The 18,425-nt window shown below is 36.0% G+C and overlaps 2 protein-coding genes and 1 long non-coding RNA gene across 4 annotated transcripts in view; 1 reads left to right on the top strand and 2 right to left on the bottom strand.

Moving 5' to 3' along the window:
• LOC111089262 overlaps positions 1-1,780 on the top strand; it is a 5,766-nt gene extending 3,986 nt beyond the window's left edge. Inside the window, exons 2-3 of the long non-coding RNA XR_002613549.1 lie at positions 1,130-1,269; positions 1,578-1,780. This is a non-coding gene — a long non-coding RNA (uncharacterized LOC111089262). The remainder of the gene's footprint in view (positions 1-1,129; positions 1,270-1,577) is intronic.
• Positions 1,781-1,921: 141 nt separating this feature from the next.
• On the bottom strand, positions 1,922-9,424 carry LOC106472894. 2 transcript variants are annotated; one of them, XM_022401438.1, is made up of 5 exons: positions 8,300-9,424; positions 5,764-8,239; positions 3,775-3,990; positions 3,306-3,389; positions 1,922-2,788 (listed from the first exon to the last, which is right to left on the bottom strand). In XM_022401438.1, exons 1-5 carry the CDS (start codon positions 8,666-8,668, stop codon positions 2,736-2,738), a joined length of 3,198 nt encoding a protein of 1,065 aa, XP_022257146.1. In that variant the 5' UTR covers positions 8,669-9,424; the 3' UTR covers positions 1,922-2,735. The 2 variants fall into 2 exon arrangements, with proteins under 2 accessions (XP_022257146.1, XP_022257145.1); XM_022401437.1 differs by having other exon boundaries at positions 5,764-9,424.
• A 286-nt stretch (positions 9,425-9,710) lies between these two features.
• LOC106472893 (serine-rich adhesin for platelets-like) overlaps positions 9,711-18,425 on the bottom strand; it is a gene marked incomplete at its 5' end in the record, with an annotated part of 26,249 nt that continues 17,534 nt past the window's right edge. The window contains one exon of the mRNA XM_022401439.1: positions 9,711-11,597. Within this exon, the coding sequence (XP_022257147.1) occupies positions 9,823-11,597 (1,775 nt within the window). The remainder of the gene's footprint in view (positions 11,598-18,425) is intronic.

Here is an 18,425-nt window from a genome sequence, read left to right as displayed (position 1 = left end):
ACACACACACACACACACACACACACACATATATATATATATATATATACAACGCTATCAATTCTTTAAAGAGTCAGTTATTAACAGTAACTTTTGTTATTAAATTATTTTTATTATTTTACCTAGCTTCAAGTAACAGATACTTTATTTGTTGAATGAGAACGGTCTTGCCCTGAAGGTGCTGCCATCTATAATAAAAATTTATTTTAATATTAACAGCTTACTTTAATTTCCTTCCTTTTTTAAACTTTAGTTGTTGTTGTTTTTTTTTGGATATTGCCTGACAGTATAATCTAAGTGGGAAATAAATAAAAATAGGGAGAGCTATTTTTCTGGACTTAACACTAATTTTATCACTGTGATATTTATTTAATATTAAGGGTTTAACTTTTGAACACTACAAGGAATTAATGTAATGTTAAGGTGCAATATATGCTAAGTTTCTTGATACTATTAATACATATAATAATTAACAATATTTCTTTTAATTTCTCTTTTATTATCCAATGTTTCAAAAAAATTGTTGGTTTAATTTATCAATACTCCATAGCAGTATAGTATAAAGTATGATGCCAACAAAGAAATGTAATCAATACAAAAGAAATAATGTGGGAAACAAATAAAACAGACACACAGCTATGTATCCAGACTGAAGTTAAGGTGAAATTTATGCTAATTTTGGACACTGCGTGGCAGTATACTCTCTCTAAAAATCCACAAAAACAAATAAAGGTAATAAATAAAAAGTAAATGAAGTTGAAAATCAATAAAATAGAAAAAAAAAGTATTTTTTCTAGACTGAACATAATGTTAAGGTGAACTTTATTTTAATGTTAAAGGCTTACTTGTTTTTAATTTTATTTTGATATCCTGTTTTTTAAAACTTCTTTCTTAGTTTAACTTTTGGACACTGCATGGCAGTATGCTCTAACAAAAGATCTATGAAAACCAACAAATGTGATAAATACAAAATAAATGAATAAAATAAAGGAAACGTTTTTTCTAGACTGACTTTAATGTTAAGGTGGAGATTATTCTAATTTTTTCAATGTATTTTTAATTTAAATGCTAGTGGTTTTCTTCTTTTTCATTTTATTTTAATATCCTACAGTTTCAATTATTTTTTTAGTTTATCTTTTGGGCACTACATGGCAGTACACTCCACCTGAAGATCCATGAAAAGGAACAAGGATGATAAATAATAAGTAAATGAAGATTGGAAATGAAAAAAAATAGAGAAATAGTAATTTTTCTGGACTTCATGTTAAGGTAAAGTTTATTACAATTTTTTAAGTTTATTAATTATTTAAATGCTATTGGTTAATATATTTTTAATTTTATTTTAATATCATATTTAACATTTTTTTTTAACTGTCGAACACTGCTGGACAGTAATCTCTATCTAAAATTTGATGAAAAAAAAATTAATAAATACAAAGTCAATGAAGTTGAAAATTAATAAAATAGAATAAAATTCATTTTACTAGGCTAAAAGTAATGTAAACCTGTAGTTTATGATAATTTTATCACTGTGATTTTTATTTTAATATTCTGTTTTATAAAATTATTTTTCTTAGTTTAACTTTTGGACACTGCATGGCAGTATGCTCTAACAGAACATCTACGAAAACCAACAAATGTGATAAATACAAACTAAATAAAGTTGGAAATGAATAAAATAGAGAAGGTGGAGGGTTTCTATACTGAACATAATTGCAGAACCATGGTCGTGAATAAACGATGTACTTGTGAATCGCACAATTGTCTTGTTTTTCCTCAGTTCTGTAATAGTAATGTACAATACTACGAAGAAACAAGTTGCGTCTAAATTAGTCAAATTATACCCACCAAGAGTTTTAGTTGATAACACTAATCATGTATATAGCAGCTTATTTTGTAATACGACAAAAATATTCAACAGTTATGATGTGACATTTAATACCAGTAAGAAACTTACAACAAAGCATGTTCAACTCCTGTACAACAAATATATTCACAACATTACACATTTCCTGTACGAAAGAACTGTGTTTAACTTACTCTTATATCTAAAAAAAAAACAAAAAAAACAACAAACCATTCTATCAATCCTGTTAAAATACTCTACATGTTAACAACTTAAAAAGCTTAGCTACTAATAAAATTGTTGTATTTATTAATATAATTATATTTATACATGTAATATATACAACTGTAGTCTATGCACACTGCCCATTGGCCTAAGTCATTCACCTTAAAAACTATAGGAAATTGTAAAAACTCAGCACTGTTAGGCCATTTAATGTAATCCTTTCCTACCAGCTTAGTGAAAAATGACATTTGTACATACCATGGATGATTGTAAAAAAAAATAAATGCACAAACTTCTCTGCTACAGAACAAGTCAAACATTTAAAAAAATATCAGATCACGAATTCCATTTTTGTTCTTCTGAAGACAAAGAGAAAGTCTGCAAACAACTTATGTCATACATTACACAGTCAATCTCTTTGTTTTCCAAATCTTGGAAGAATAAAATAAAGGTTTCTTTTGGCACGAGGCCAAACGAAAACTGAAGAGACTTCACATAACATCTTCAGCAAGATAAAAACAAAACACTAGATCACATATTTACATCCAATCCTGGCAGAGCTTGCTTGTACCCAACCATGCAGCTTTGGTCTCGAATATTGTGTAACGCTTTTTGGACGTGAGGCTGTGCATAGTGTAGCAAACAACCAACAGATGTCTGGACGTTACCTAGGGTTGTCACAAGAACTCCTTCTCCATTTTGTTGGAGGAAACTCTTCTGTAGAAGAAGAAAAAACATTAAAAATTACAAGGGTATTATGTTTGAATCAGTTCCATTTTCATTTACAAAAAACTTAAATTTATCACCACACGTTTTCCAGCTGACCTATCTCACTCTTCTGTACTTAGGAAATGGGAACACGAGAGACAGTTCTAAAGCTATTTTAATCTAGAATATAGCCCCATTTTCAAAAACATACTGTGAGGGTCTGGAATAGAAACAAGCCAAGACATTCAGCCTGGATTACACTTCAGGTCACAGCAACAGCTTTGTTCAGAATTATAAAACAGCATTTGTTTACAGCTTGCACCCTATACAGCAGCAATGTGTCTGTGAAACACTATACATGTAAAGGTCAGCCAACTTCTAAATGAATAAAAGCATCATAATGAAATCTGAAGTTATTCATTGGTACTCATAAAAAATCTAGAGTGAATCTATCATTTAAAAGATATATCTTTATTATAAGAAAGTGTACAAATGATGTCCAAATTTCAAAAACGTTTTTCATCACCTAAGTAACTGCTACCTCTGGTTTTCCTTTTTTCTGTTGTAGTTTTAGTGTTCTCTTGCTGTGTGAATGAATGTTCTTCTGGTCCTGGAAGAGTCAGTAATTACATGTATCAATAATATTTTTCTCATGTGAGAAGGTGGTAAACAGATGTTACTCAAAATGTTTTCAAAAAGTGCTTAATACATTATAAGAGCATCATTTTGAGTAAACAAATGCGTACAATATTTCGATAGGGAAAAAATTTTCCATGCTGTGAAGCATTTGGAAATAACATCCATATTAACTTCACTCATTAAAAATATTATGTTTAGATGTTAAGTGTTGATAATTTCTTGATTCTTTTGTAACCAAGCCATCTTAGTACTGTTTCAGTGATATTTGACAGGTATTTCTCCAACAATTCTTAATAAAAATCATGCAAAACAAACATTAACAATACTAAAGTATGCATGAAATTCTTAAAAGTTACCTTTAACAGATGACTCACTACTGTCCTTAAAAGCTCTTTTTCCATCATTGTCAGTCCTCTCTTGACCATCATCCATCTCTATAAAAACTTGATGGTCAAGTATGGCTATGTTTTTGGTTTGAGGGATGTTTTTTTGGACACTGGAGCAACTTACTAACTTGCCAAAAGGTATCTGATCTTCACCTGATTCATCAGAAACTTGGTTTTCTAAATACGCTAAAGAGAGTAAAAAATCAAATGTGTATAAGGTTTCTTTGCAATCATCTGCACTCAAACCAAACTATGTTCCACTACAGCCTAATTCATTCACAGTAATATATTTTTGATTTACTATATAGATGTTGATTTAAATGAGAACAAAGATATAGTAAAACTGAGGTTGATGTGACTGAGTACAACTATATAATCTTATACTGGTAAAACTTAGGTTCATGTGACTGAGTACAACTATATAGTCACATACAGGTAAAACTGAGGTTGATGTGACTGAGTACAACTATATAATCTTATACTGGTAAAACATAGGTTCATGTGACTGAGTAGAACTATATAGTCACATACAGGTAAAACTGAGGTTGATGTGACTGAGTACAACTATATAGTCACATACAGGTAAAACTGAGATTCATGTGACTGAGTACAACTATATAGTCACATACAGGTAAAACTGAGGTTCATGTGACTGAGTACAACTATATAGTCACATACAGGTAAAACTGAGGTTGATGTGACTGAGTACAACTATATTGTCACATACAGGCAAACTGAGGTTGATGTGACTGAGTACAACTATATAGTCACATAGGTAAAGCAGGTAGAAATTTCAAAGAGATAATGCTACTTCTTTAAGTAATGGTAATGGTTACAGCATAAAGCATTTGTATGACATTCCAAGTTGTATAAAGTAGTTGTGAAAGTAAAAATACAAAATTTACCCTATGCTCACTTTTCTAAGTTAACATAGTGTCTATAAAAATTAATCAACTACAGTGATTTTATTAGTTTCTGTATGATAAACTTTCTAACCTTAAACACGAGCACACTGTACGTAGATTCTATACCAATTCTTAAAGTACTGTTACCGATGAATTTATACGTAAAGATAATAGCCAAATTTACCGTCTAACTGGTAAAAGAAAAAGAGAACCTAACATTAACATTTCCATTTTTTTCATTAGTCTTCTAAGTTAGCTAAGTTTAAAATCTACAGCAAAAAAACCTAACAACAGCATCTGCATTCTTTAATTAACATTTTAATTTAGACAAGTTTAACATTTAAAGCAAAATAACCTCACTACAGTATCTGCATTCGTTAATTAACATTTTAATTTAGACAAGTTTAACATTTAAAGCAAAATAACCTCACTACAGTATCTGCATTCGTTAATTAACATTTTAATTTAGACAAGTTTAACATTTAAAGCAAAATAACCTCACTACAGTATCTGCATTCGTTAATTAACATTTTAATTTAGACACGTTTAACATCTACAGCAAAAAACCTAACAACAGTATCTGCATTCCTTGACAAACATTATAACTTTGAACAATTAAGCCATACAAAAAAAGTGTTAAACACTCATACAGAAAGAGGGAGATAAAATATATCCTTATAACAAAGATATCAGTAAAAGTGAGAGCCAGGAAGTAGTAATAACCTAATTTTTTACAAAGAGACATTTTATTATTCTCACTCTGTTCTTTGTACCATAGTTCTTCTATTTCTCTTATATATACACTAACAAATATACACACTGTTTCCATTATTATTTAAAGAAACACATTATATTTATGACTTGAAAGATGAGTGTTAAGATGTACACTATAAAAATCTGGTAAGTTTTCAATTATGAAGCAGTGGCAGTTAGCTGAATCATTTTCTAACTTAAAACCTGATAAACTATCATCAACCATACTAGAAACCTAACAAACTATCATCAACCATACTTATTTACATACTAATTGTAGGAATAAATGCAATTAACTTACTTTTTTCTTCTCGTCTCTGACAGGTAGAAACGTACATTTCTCTGTCTTCCTGTTTTCCAAAAGCAGCTTGTTTAGGCTTACCATCAAGCCCCATGCAGGTTTTGAAAAGCTCAGCTACATTCTCTGAACATTTCCTCTTTGTTGGTTTTACAAATAAAAGGTCCACTGTATTTTTTTCTTTCTTTACTTCTTCATCTATAACTTCATCACATGTATTATTCTTAACTTTTGTTTGATATTTTTCTTCATCAGTTATCTCTACATGACAGTTGCTTTGGACATTTTGGTTTCCTGTTGACCTTGACAACTCTTTCATTAAGCATACATGTCCTGGACGGATGAATTTAATTTTCGTTTTACCTGGTTTTGATGAGTAACATTCTTCCATTGTATTCTCTGAAGACTCTGGTTTTGGTTTTTGTACAGCACTACATATGCTTCTGGTAGCCAGAGGCTCTGTAGAAATAATTACAGGGGAAAAAATATCAGAAGTTGGTGGTGACTCTGCTTTAGATTCTTTATCTATTTCTCTAACTTTAGCTAATGAAGATGAAATAGAAAAGTCCTCTTGATTCTTAAAACTTGTAACTGTTTCTTCATGTAGAATTGTAGATTCCTGAAGAGGAACAAGCTTATTACTTGTAATTGGAAGAAACTGATCACTTATAAATGGTTCAGAAATCTCTGTTTGTACCAAACTAGTGCTTTGACTAGTGGAAACAGGCTGATTGCACGTGTAACAGTGGTCATCAGAAATACGTCTTGTAGATGTGAACTTGGCAGTAGAATTGGGAACAGCTTTTACATTACCTGTTGCTAAGGGCTCTGTAAGTTTTACCTGAAGTTGATCTTTTCCAATACTTGAGTCAGCCACAGCCTCTGGGTAATCTGTTGTTTTTTCTTTAGCATTATCCAGATGGTCCTTATACACACTTGCCATGATGCCTCCTCCCATGGATCGAGACTCAGCACAAACAGCTGTTTCCAAAAGCTTTGAATGATCTGTAAAGATTGGCTCTTTGGAGTTTTGCTCATTCCACTTGGTCATTGAAATATTTGTTTTGGCAGACACAGTAGGTCCAGAACTGACTTGAAGTAAGGAGCTTCCAGAGGATACAGCTAACAAAGAACCTGATCCCATTACGCTTGAAGAGCAAAGAGTTCCTCTTATGGGAACAAATCTTATGGCAGGAGATGCACTAGTAACAACCACAGACTTCAAAAGTACTTTACTGGTTAAATGTGATGTTCCAGGAAGGGTGGGCTTTAGATGTGACACTACTAACCTAACTGGTGACGATGATGAGTTACTAGTGATGAAGCATGGATTGACAGGGGATGCTGAAGAGGAGTTAATGAACTCAAGAACTGATCGGTTGGAAGATTTAATAGACTTGAGGGATGATCCTCCTGTAGGGAGAGTTACAATCTTGATTGGAAAAGCCTTTGAGGGACCAAAAGGAACCCTAACTCCAGTAATACTGTTAACTGATGTGAGTAAAGATCGTTGGCCAACTGATGAGGGAGTACTTTTCAATATCAAGGTGAAACGACTCCCTGATGACTCTAAACTAGTGCTACTTAATGTACATGATGACATGACAGTTGAAGAAAGAAAAGCAGAAGTACACACAACAGTGTGTGATGATATAGCTACGTCTGTCAGTGCGTCACCCACATCTCTGATAATGGAAGGCTGAGAGTTATCATTCTCCTCAACACTTTCTCTACCTGGACTACACTGACTGGATGTTTTCCCAGTCAGTGGAGCATCTGTTTGGTTAGTCTCAACATCATCACTCATGACACCTAACTTGGACTTACAACTGGTCTGTTTATCAGCAACCTGACTAGCCATATTGACTGAAGAGTCCCTTTGTTGAATCTGAAATGGACCAGCTGTATCATCCGAATTGAATTTCATATAAGTACCACATTCAGAAGTTGTTTGTTGAATATTAACTTCATCAGTTCTAATGCACGAACTAGGTTCAATACAGGAAGCAGTAGGCCTTTGTAAGGTTAATGGTGTAATTTTAATTTGGCCAGCTGAAAAGTGTGGACTGAAAGTTTCAGTATGTACAGAAGCTGTTTGCTGGCCTTTGGTCTGACCAGCTTCAAACGTCAGAGTAGGTTCAGTATAGAGCATCAGATTTTGTGAAGATGTCGGCTTAATTTCAGTGAAACTATCTTCTTTCACTGAACAGGGTTCAAGAGGAACCACTTCATGACTTTCCACCTGGTCACTTTTAATAGATAAACTTGGTTCAGTACAAAAATTCTCAAGTTCTAAAGATTCTTTCTGTTGAGTTTCAGCCTGAACATCTTCAATAACTTGATTAGGTTTAGTATTAGTGACTGCATAATGAATCTCCACTTGGCCAGTTGTAACAGCTTGACTGGGATCAGTATCAGAATCTGTATGTTGAGTCTGCACTCGACCAGTTGTAACAGCTTGACTGGGATCAGTATCAGAAGCTATATGTTGAACATGCACTTGACCAGTTATAGCAGCTTGACTGTGTTCAGTATCAGAGATTGTATGTTGAACATGCACTTGACCAGTTGTAACAGTTTGACTGTGTTCAGTATCAGAATCTGTATGTTGAACGTGCACTTGACCAGTTGTAACGGTTTGACTGTGTTCAGTATCAGAATCTGTATGTTGAACATGCACTTGACCAGTTGTAACAGTTTGACTGTGTTCAGTATCAGAATCTGTATGTTGAACGTGCACTCGACCAGTTGTAACAGTTTGACTGTGTTCAGTATCAGAATCTGTATGTTGAACGTGCACTCGACCAGTTGTAACAGCTTTGACTGTGTTCAGTATCAGAATCTGTATGTTGAACGTGCACTCGGCCAGTTGTAACAGTTTGACTGTGTTTGGTATCAGAAATTGCATGTTGATCCTGCACCTGACCTACTGTAGCAGACTGACTGCATTCAGTATAAAAAGCTGTATTCTGAACCTTCATTTGACCAGTTGTAACAGCTTGACTAGTTGTAGTAGTTTGATTGAGTTTCTCAGTATCATAATTTAGATGCTGAATCTTCACTTGACCAGTTGTAGCAACTTGACTGAGTTCAGGATTTGAAGTTGCATTCTGAATCCTCTCTTGACCAGTTGTAGCTGCTTGACTAGTTGTAGTAGTTTGAATGAGTTTCTCAGTATTAGTGAGTTCAGGATTTAAAGTTGCATGTTGAATCTCCACTTGACCAGTTGTAGCTGCTTGATTAGTTGTAGTAGTTTGATTGAGTTTCTCAGTATAAGTGAGTTCAGGATTTAAAGTTGCATGTTGAATCTCCACTTGACCAGTTTTAGCAGCTTGTCTGGATTCAGGATTTGAAGTTACAGGTTGTGAGGCCATACAGTGTAACCTTATCTGGTCATCAGGTTTAATTAAACAGGGTAATGAGTAGGATACTACACATTTGGAAGTAGCTGTCAGTTGAGTTTCAGTTGACTTCATCTCTGCAGAACTGCTTGTATTAAGTACATTAAATTCAGCCAAAGTAAATGGTGTTTGCTCTGTCTTCTGGGAATCAGACAGGCAATATGGTAAATGAGTTTGAGGATGGCCAAAAAGTCCCATACCATCAAGATTAGAATCTATGACCATTGATGGTTGAGTACAAACATTAGATATTGAAAAAAAATTTAATTCTTCCCAAGAAGTTTAGTGCTATTAACTATTTCTGAATGAGCATAAGAATGAGATGAAAGACTTTGTTGTGTTACAGATGGACGAGTAACGATATCTGTAGATGACTGACTGTAAACAGGATCAGACTGAGAAGATACTGTTAACTCTATTACAGTTGAATTACAGCCAGTAATTATACTTGACTGACAACAAATAGCATTGGAACTGGAAGAAACTTTTAAGTTCATTCCATAAGGTTCAGAATTAGTAAATGTACTTGAATGAGTGCAAAGGCAGGTACAGTTACCTCCTCTAGTTCTGCTAGTGCAGAGCTAACAGTTTCTACAAAAACATTTCCTACACATCCTTCTACTTCTTACTTCTGTGTCTACAGTAACTTCCTCAAGTTCTATCAAGACAGAGCCGATAGATGTGTAGGAAAAGTGAGTCCTGCCTCTGTAGAACTTGCGGAAGTTACTGTAGACACAGAAGTAGAAGGATGTGTAGGAAATGTGAGCCCTGCCTCTGTAGAACTTGCGGAAGTAAATGTGGCCAAAGAAGTAGAAGGATGTGTAGGAAATGTGAGTTCTGTCCCTTTAGAACTTGTAGAAGTTAATGTAGACACAGAAGTAGAAGGATGTGTAGAAAATGTGATTTTTGTCCCTGTAGAACTTGTAGAAGTAAATATAGCCGAAGAAGTAGAAGGATGTGTAGAAAATGTGAGTTTTGTCCCTGTAGAACTTGTAGAAGTAAATATAGCCGAAGAAGTCAAAGGATGTGTAGAAAATGTGAGTTTTGTCCCTGTAGAACTTGTAGAAGTAAATATAGCCAAAGAAGTAGAAGGATGTGTAGAAAATGTGAGCCCTGCCTCTATAGAATTTGTGGAAGTAAATATAGCCGAAGAAGTAGAAGGATGTGTAGAAAATGTGAGCCCTGCCTCTATAGAACTTGTGGAAGTAAATATAGCCGAAGAAGTAGAAGGATGTGTAGAAAATGTGAGCCCTGCCTCTGTAGAACTTGTGGAAGTAAATATAGCCGAAGAAGTAGAAGGATGTGTAGAAAATGTGAGCTTTGTCTCTGTAGTACTTGTGGAAGTAAATATAGCCGAAGAAGTAGAAGGATGTGTAGAAAATGTGAGCCCTGCCTTTGTAGAACTCGTGGAAGTAAATATAGCCGAAGAAGTAGAAGGTTGTGTAGAAAATATGAGCTTTGTCCCTGTAGAACTTGCAGAAGTAGATGTAGCTGAAGAAGAAAATGAATTTGTAGAAATTGTTAGCTCTGCTCCTTTAGAACTTATGGAAGTAACTGTAGACAAAATGTTATAAGGATTTGTAGAAACTGTTTGCTCTGCCTCTGTAAAACTTAAGGAAGTAGCTGTAGCTAAGGTAGTATAAGGATGTGAAGAAACTGTTAGCTCTGACCCTGTACAACATGAGGAAGTAACTGTAGTTGAACGAATACAAGGTTGTGAAGAAACCAGTAGCTCTACACTAGTAGAACTAGAAGATGTAGCTGTAGTAAAACATGTGGAAGGTTGTGTAGAAAGTTTCAGATTTGTCCCAGGAGAACTAGAGGTAAAGGTAACTGTAGCTGAATGAGCACAGGAACATGTAAAGACTAATAGTTCCATTCCATCAGAAGTAGGACTACTTGAATGTGTACACACAGGGTAAGAATAAGAAGAAACATTCATGTTAATTTCAAGTGGTTTATAACCAGTTTCAATATCCGGCTGCAAACAAACAGAATTAGAATGTGAAGATACTGTTTGTTGTCTCTCAAATGACCTAAGATCTGTGAAGTGAAAACTGGGTTTCTTATTTTTAGCTGTAGTTGAGGAACAACCAGAACTTGACTGAGAGCAAGTAAAAATAGTAGGTTGGAGAACACCTGCTGGTTTTGTTGTAACTCCTTCAACTGGGTGAACACAAGGAAAAGAACTTTTGAGAGTTGAGAGTGGTTCCTGACTAATGAAATTAAGATTGGCTCCTTTACCAGTGGAAGACACAGATGTAACTTTCTGGGTAGTGATACTATTGTTATTGCTTATTGTCAAATGATCATATAAACAGACAGTTGTTGGAAGCTTGTCATTTCCAAAGGATGGTGCCACCATAGCAGATCCTGGTTTTAAACTGTTCTCCAAGACATCAATTGAGTTTTTTTCAGTTGAATGTCCTGAATTATCTGAAAGAAAAAAAAAACAATTTTAGGAAAATCATATGGATCACACCAGTTAGTATGCACAATGTTAACATTTTTCCTTACCTGAAAATGTATTTCCAATAGATACTCACCCCTTCACACAGTTAAGCTATCTTCCCTGTCACTGAATAATGACATCATTATGTAGCAAAAGCCCTCCACCAATAAGATGGGGGATGACACATCACTTTGCGATCTAACTCCCTCAATGTATTTGCACTCACAAATCTTCATTTTGTTACTAGGCAAAGAATACAGAGGAACACCAGAAGTGGGGAGGATGGGTGGCAATGTGTGAGTAGAAATATCTATTGGAAATACATTTCCATTTAAGGAAAATGTTAACTTATAAGACAATTCACACCTCTTCTCACAGTTAAGCTATAATCCTACGTTGGAGTGATGGAGAGGCTATTGCAAGGATATATCTAAATATTCTCCCTTCAGAAAATGCCAGAATGAAGCCCATGGAGAGTGATATTGATGGTAGGGGCTCCATAGAAGCATATGTGTGGGAGACTGCACCTCATATCTTTCAGAGTATAACCTTCCCTCAGTCATGAGGAAAGAAGGATACAAATGAGTCCCATGTGTCACAGGGATGGGTAGAATAAGAACATAGCTGTCTGAGTACTTGCACACAAGAGGTTCAAGAGCCAATATGTGTAGAATGATTGGAACACTTTTAGACCATACCTTGTGCTAACCTCAACTCTACCATCAGACTTTATTGGACAGACACCAACTGAGGGAGAAGGGCACAATAATCATACTATAGATAATAGTATAGTGTGTGCAGACCTCAATTCAACTGAACAGATCAGGAGGAGGACATGGTTTGTTAGTGCATGCTCAGCTCAACTCTACTGAACAGATACAACCACAGGATGAGGGCACAAAACAGTGATGCATGCTCACCTCAACTGAATACTTACAGGCTACAGAAGAAACATACAGTATTGTCTTATGTGCTCACCTCAACTCTTCTCAATAAACAATGACAGCAGGAGGAGGGCATAGCATTACAGTGTGTGTGTGTGTGCTTATCTTAACTCAACTGAATACTTGCAGGCTGCAGAAGAAGCATACAGTGTTGTCTTATGTGCTTACCTTAACTCAACTGAACAGATTCAGCCTGTAGTAGGAGGAGGGGACAAGTGACGTGTTATAGCTACAAGAGGGGTGACCTGAGCCATACTGACAGTTTAACCACTCTTCAACGTGCCTTATATTTGTACCCCTTGTTCTAGCCCAAGTGGTTACGTCCCAATCTATGATGATTCTCCATGGTCCACAACCCCAGCTGCTACGAACTGCTAAGTGGTGACAAGGGTCTCTTGTGCTTCAATTAATCAAAAAAAAAGGGGGGAAGAATTTGCTCTAGGGAGACATGGTGAAAATGCCAGGATTCCCATTGATCCTTCAGTCCAGAAAGGTGTTTTACTGGGGACAGTGCAACAGGTGACCACATAACCCTATTTGAAAAACCAGCAACCACAAACCAGGGAAGCATGAAGTACAACAGCTGATGCTGGCTTTTTCCATAACAGTCCATGCAATAGGTACAGTTTGGATTGGACAATAGTCAGATATACAGATACACCACAAGTGGTCTTGCGGAACAACCCATCTCACAGTAGGTGTATATGGAGCCAGGGCAAAGGTCATGAGTACTTTCCATTGTCCTGGCTTGATGCAGATTTTGGGAAGTAAGTATATTCTGGGAGGCACCACCAGCCACCTGGCATGATCCTATAAGTTAATGCTGTAAAAAAACAAAAGGCACTCACCAGTTTAGAGATGTCAAGTAGACTGTGGAATAGTGAAAGGAGGCTGACAGTAATGTTCACGAGACAAGTCACTGAAGGTGTGAGTTGTAGTCTAGTTCCCACTTGAAAGATCTCATCCAGCAGCCATTGGAAATGAGTGGCAAGGGAATGAATGAGGTGATGAATTTGATGCGATGAAATATAGAACAGTCAACAAGCATCAATCCCCAATGAGTAGTATATTCAAAAAAAAATTAGTCAGACCCAACTTGTATGAGTAGAAGGAGGAAGAGGAATCGTAGGGAATGAAAAGTTGGCAATAGGAGCCTAGAAAGTATAAGGTATGAGATTAGTATCAAAGAATGGCACAAACGGGGAAAAATAAACTGTCTGAGTCTGATCAATCACAAAGGAAAGGAACAGAAGTAAGAGAAATAGGAGAGTAAGAGTAGCCACCTTCCTGAGTAGCTGAAATCTTAGGTAGGAAGGACCAGTCAGAATAAAGGAAAAGATATGTGATGAAAGAGGGTACAGGAAAACTCAATATCCAAATGACAGTGACCACAGACAAGAAGTAAGAGGAAACAGGTCTTGAGAGAAAGGTGGTATGAGGTGCAAGTTGCCAATGACTTGAAAGGTTCATGGGTAACAGCAAACAGAATAACACTGAGGTCTCAATCACTCATGGGAGCAGTGTTAGCGAGTCTATGGAGAAGAAAGAAATGAAACAATATGAAGAGAACTGGGGAGGAAAACACCATGTAATATCAAGAAGGCAATATTTTGATGAAAAGGCCACATGATAACCGGCAATGGTGGAGACAGCTAATCCACAGTCAAACAGCCAGACAAAAAAAGAGAAGAGATGGGTGACAATAGGATGGTCAGAAGGAAGATAACAACAGATAAACCAATGGAAAAAGACAAACAACTTATACTGAACAAAGTGGAAGGACTATAGTAACAGAAAAGGAAAAAAAGGTTACATGATTAGAAGATCCATTTCCATGGGCAAAGGACTAGACAAATCCCAAATGTAGAAGAGGAGAGACAAGACCCCTTGATGGAACAATGATATGTGAGGTTGATGCAAGAGAGAGAGAGTATAAAGGTAAGGGAATAATGGGTCGGGTTGTCAACCAGTGTAGAAGATGGAGTCAAGTTTGAACTGTCCAGAGGGTTGCCACCAATATGAAGTAAGAAGTGTTGCAAATCAAAGCTAGGACCCAAGAAAAAGACAGAGGTGGGTATGCATAAAGGAAAAGTGAAACCACTCCTGGCTGAAAGCACTGACAGCCAGGACTTAGGGATGAGGAACAGGAGACCAGATGAGAGGAATTTTGGAAATGAGAAAATGGCAAGGCATGGATGAGAGGGGTTCTCAAGAAAGAGCACACCTGGAGTGAAGAAACTATTCCATGGGCAAATCAGGGTCCAGTCAAGAAAAGTGGTCCACAACCAGGTTCACAGTGCCAGGTACATGGCACACAATGAGACAAACCCATTGAGAATTCGCACAATAAAGAAGGTCCAGGGTTTGAAAGCAAAGAGTCCTGGATTGGGTACCCCCTTGGCAGTTGATATAGGAAACAACTGTTGGGTTCTTCGAATGGATCATAACTAAATGATCCATGAGGTGAGGAAAGAAATGAGATCATGACTAATGGACTGCCAGAAGTACAAGCATGTTGATATGAAAAAGAGGACTCATCCTGGGCCCATGTGCCCAATGTGAAACTGTTATTAAGAGATATTCCCCAACCAGAGAAGGAAGCATTGGTGAAGAGGTACAGGTCCAGTTTGGACAGAGGCAATGAGACACTGATGGTTGTATGGGATCACTCCAGCCACGAAGATCATTCCTTTAGTAGAGTTTCAGTAAAGCCGTGTCTCTCAAAAGCAATAGAACCTCTTGTGCAGTATGAGTGTAAGATAGGTGCAAATCCTGGTGACTAGTTATTCCATAGCTCACAAGTAGATGAAAAATGGTTAAGCATGACTGAGAAGAGTTGAAGAACATTCCCAGGTGAACCTAATATTGTGTGGGAGGGAAGAAACATTTGAAAATGTTGGGAAACACTGTCTCCTTGTGATGTTTTAGATAGATGGGATCAAATGGAGAAGGAAATGAAATGGGATGAGAGCTGAGACAGAGGGGGAAGAGAACTGGACAGAAAGGTTCTTGGATAAGAAGTAGAGTAACTCATCTGTCTACAGAAAAGGGTGACCACAGGTATGCAAACCACAACACACAGGTCTCCACTCAATTAGATAGTCACTAACAAACTAGATGAATCTGAAAATAAGTAGAAGAGGAAGGTCAAGAAGAAGGAAACAGAGGTGGATGGTTGGGCTTGGGACACTTTGGAAAGTGAGGATTGATGAGGAGCTAGGCAAATAACTCCTGGAAAAGAAAAAGGAAGTTGACCTGGGAGAGGAGAGCATTCCTACCTAACAGTTACCAGCAACAATAAGCCAAGTAAGCAAGGAAAGGGCAGAAGAAATGGAATAGGCCATAGCTGAAGAAAAAACAGACACCAAAGAGTGCACCCCCACACAGGCAATAGAGATTCTAAATTTTGGGAATTAAGAAAGGGGAATTCAGAATGATTATAGCCATGATATAAGATTCAGACAGATGAGGAGTAAATGCAAGCAGTTGAGGGAACACAGTTGGACATGGAAGTATTCAGTATGAATACCAATGTCAGGAGAAGGAGGTAAATGAAAAGTTGGTTGGGGTAGGATTACATCGGAGGGAATGAGTGTCTTATGACAAAGGGGAAAGAATAAAAATGATACATACCCAAGATATTAAGTCCTGGTAATGCAAGGAAGTTTCAGGGTTCTCTGCAACAGGAGGAGGAAACAAGTTATCAAATTTGTCCTCCTAATTCTCCTCCAAAATAAGGGAAAAAGGCATTAGAGCTGAAAGTGCTGGTTTCATAAGGGAACCCACAATCCTAAGCACAATGGCCACAGTTGATACATAGCCTGTGTGAGAAAAATTCTTCTCTCACACAAATTGTAGATGCTACATCAACTTGTGAATTCATAGTTGGTAGAAAAAAAGAAGGAAATTAAGTTATTTAAACCTCATTAAAGTGAAAAAGAAAATATGTCTGATGTGTTCAGTGCTGAAGAAAATAATGAAAATTCATGAGTGCAAATGCACAGAGGGAGATGGTGCACAAGGATGTTGGTCATCCTCCTACTGTTGGAGGGTTTTGTTGGATAATAAAATTATTATGCAGTATTACAATTCACATGAAAACTCATGAGATTAGGTGAGAGTTCACTAAAGACTAGTAGCACATAAATCTCTAAAGCAGATGCATTGGGAAAAATAGCATAAATGTGTGAAGAGGTGTGATATCATCTCAGAATTAAAAATATACATTCTAAAAACTCATTCATTTAGAGTTCTTGACAAATAACATAAAAAATGATGCAAATCACTTCAAATTACCGGTACTTGTATACTCGATCCAAGACTTTCTTGTCTACCGTGACGGCTACAATAAAAACTGAAACTGATACGTAAGGCTTCTCTGTTAACTGTCTGACTAACCATCAGCCAACTAATTACAAATGATTAAGTTTTAAAGCTCAAGATATGCAAACACCTCAGAAACACATAAACTCCTCAAACTGTAATGGCAGATGATGAAAGAAAAAGACTTTAAATCTTTTTCCATCTACTATAACAGAAAAGTATTTTTGGTAATTTGTTTAAAATTACACAGAACAAACATTATATTTGAAATTAGACAAAGATAACAATATCCGATAAAAACTGAAAGGTGTAGATATATACAAAAATTATCTAGTGTTTGCAATAATTAAAAACTTTTTGTTACAATTGACACATGTTAAATGTCACAGGTCACAACATTATCTTCAGTCTCTTAAACAGAGTTAACCACAAGACTGGGTAATTTCAAATACACAAGCAACAACTCAGTTCCTATGTAATTTAGCATATTTTTATTGTTTTTTCAAGGAAACTGAATGAAGTATAAAAATACCAGAATTAAATTAATGAACAGGATAAGAATTGAACAAAATAGTAGTAGAATGGGTAGAAAATGAACATGCTTAATATTCCATACCTACTTTTTAAAATACTTAGTTTGTAAATCACTGGTCAGTAACTTACCCTGCTGGAAACTCATTACTTAGATATTCAATAAAATGCTCAGATTCTATTTAATTAGTCTCAGCACTGCAATTATAAACACTCATATGCAGTATCTGTCTAAATATTATAACATGACCAGCTGTATGTTAACTGGTCTTATTTTGACTATTACAAAATGAGTTAAAATGGCAAAAGTGCCACGTTTACAGATCATTTTAGTAGTAAGTACTGTGAATACTCAGAACCCCAAATAACCTACAATACACCATAAAATGTTGGTCACTCTCCCAAATAACCTACAATACACCATAACATGTAGGTCACTCTTCCAAATAACCTACAATACACCATAACATGTTGGTCACTCTCCCAAATAACCTACAATACACTATAGCATGTAAATCACTCTCTCAAATAACCTACAATACACCAGAACCTGTAGATCACTCTTCCAAATGACCTACAATACACCAGAACATGTAGATCACTCTTCCAAATAAACTACAATACACCAGAACATGTAGATCACTTTTCCAAATGACCTAAAATACATCAGAACATGTAGGTCACTCTCCCAAATAACCTACAATACACCAGAGCATGTAGATCACTTTTCCAAATGACCTACAATACACCAGAACATGTAGATCACTCTTCCAAATGACCTACAATATACCAGAACATGTAGGTCACTATAGTTCTGATGTATTTTAGGTCATTTGCGTAGATCACTCTTCCAAATGACCTACAATACACCAGAACATGTAGATCACTCTTCCAAATGACCTACAATATACCAGAACATGTAGGTCACTCTTCCAAATGACCTACAATACACCAGAACATGTAGATCACTCTTCCAAATGACCTACAATACACCAGAACATGTAGATCACTCTT

The sequence above is a fragment of the Limulus polyphemus genome, unplaced genomic scaffold (genome assembly GCF_000517525.1).
Source record: "Limulus polyphemus unplaced genomic scaffold, Limulus_polyphemus-2.1.2 Scaffold5709, whole genome shotgun sequence".
NCBI classification, from domain to species: Eukaryota; Metazoa; Arthropoda; class Merostomata; order Xiphosura; family Limulidae; genus Limulus; species Limulus polyphemus.
This window is presented reverse-complemented; position numbering and strand designations above follow the sequence as displayed.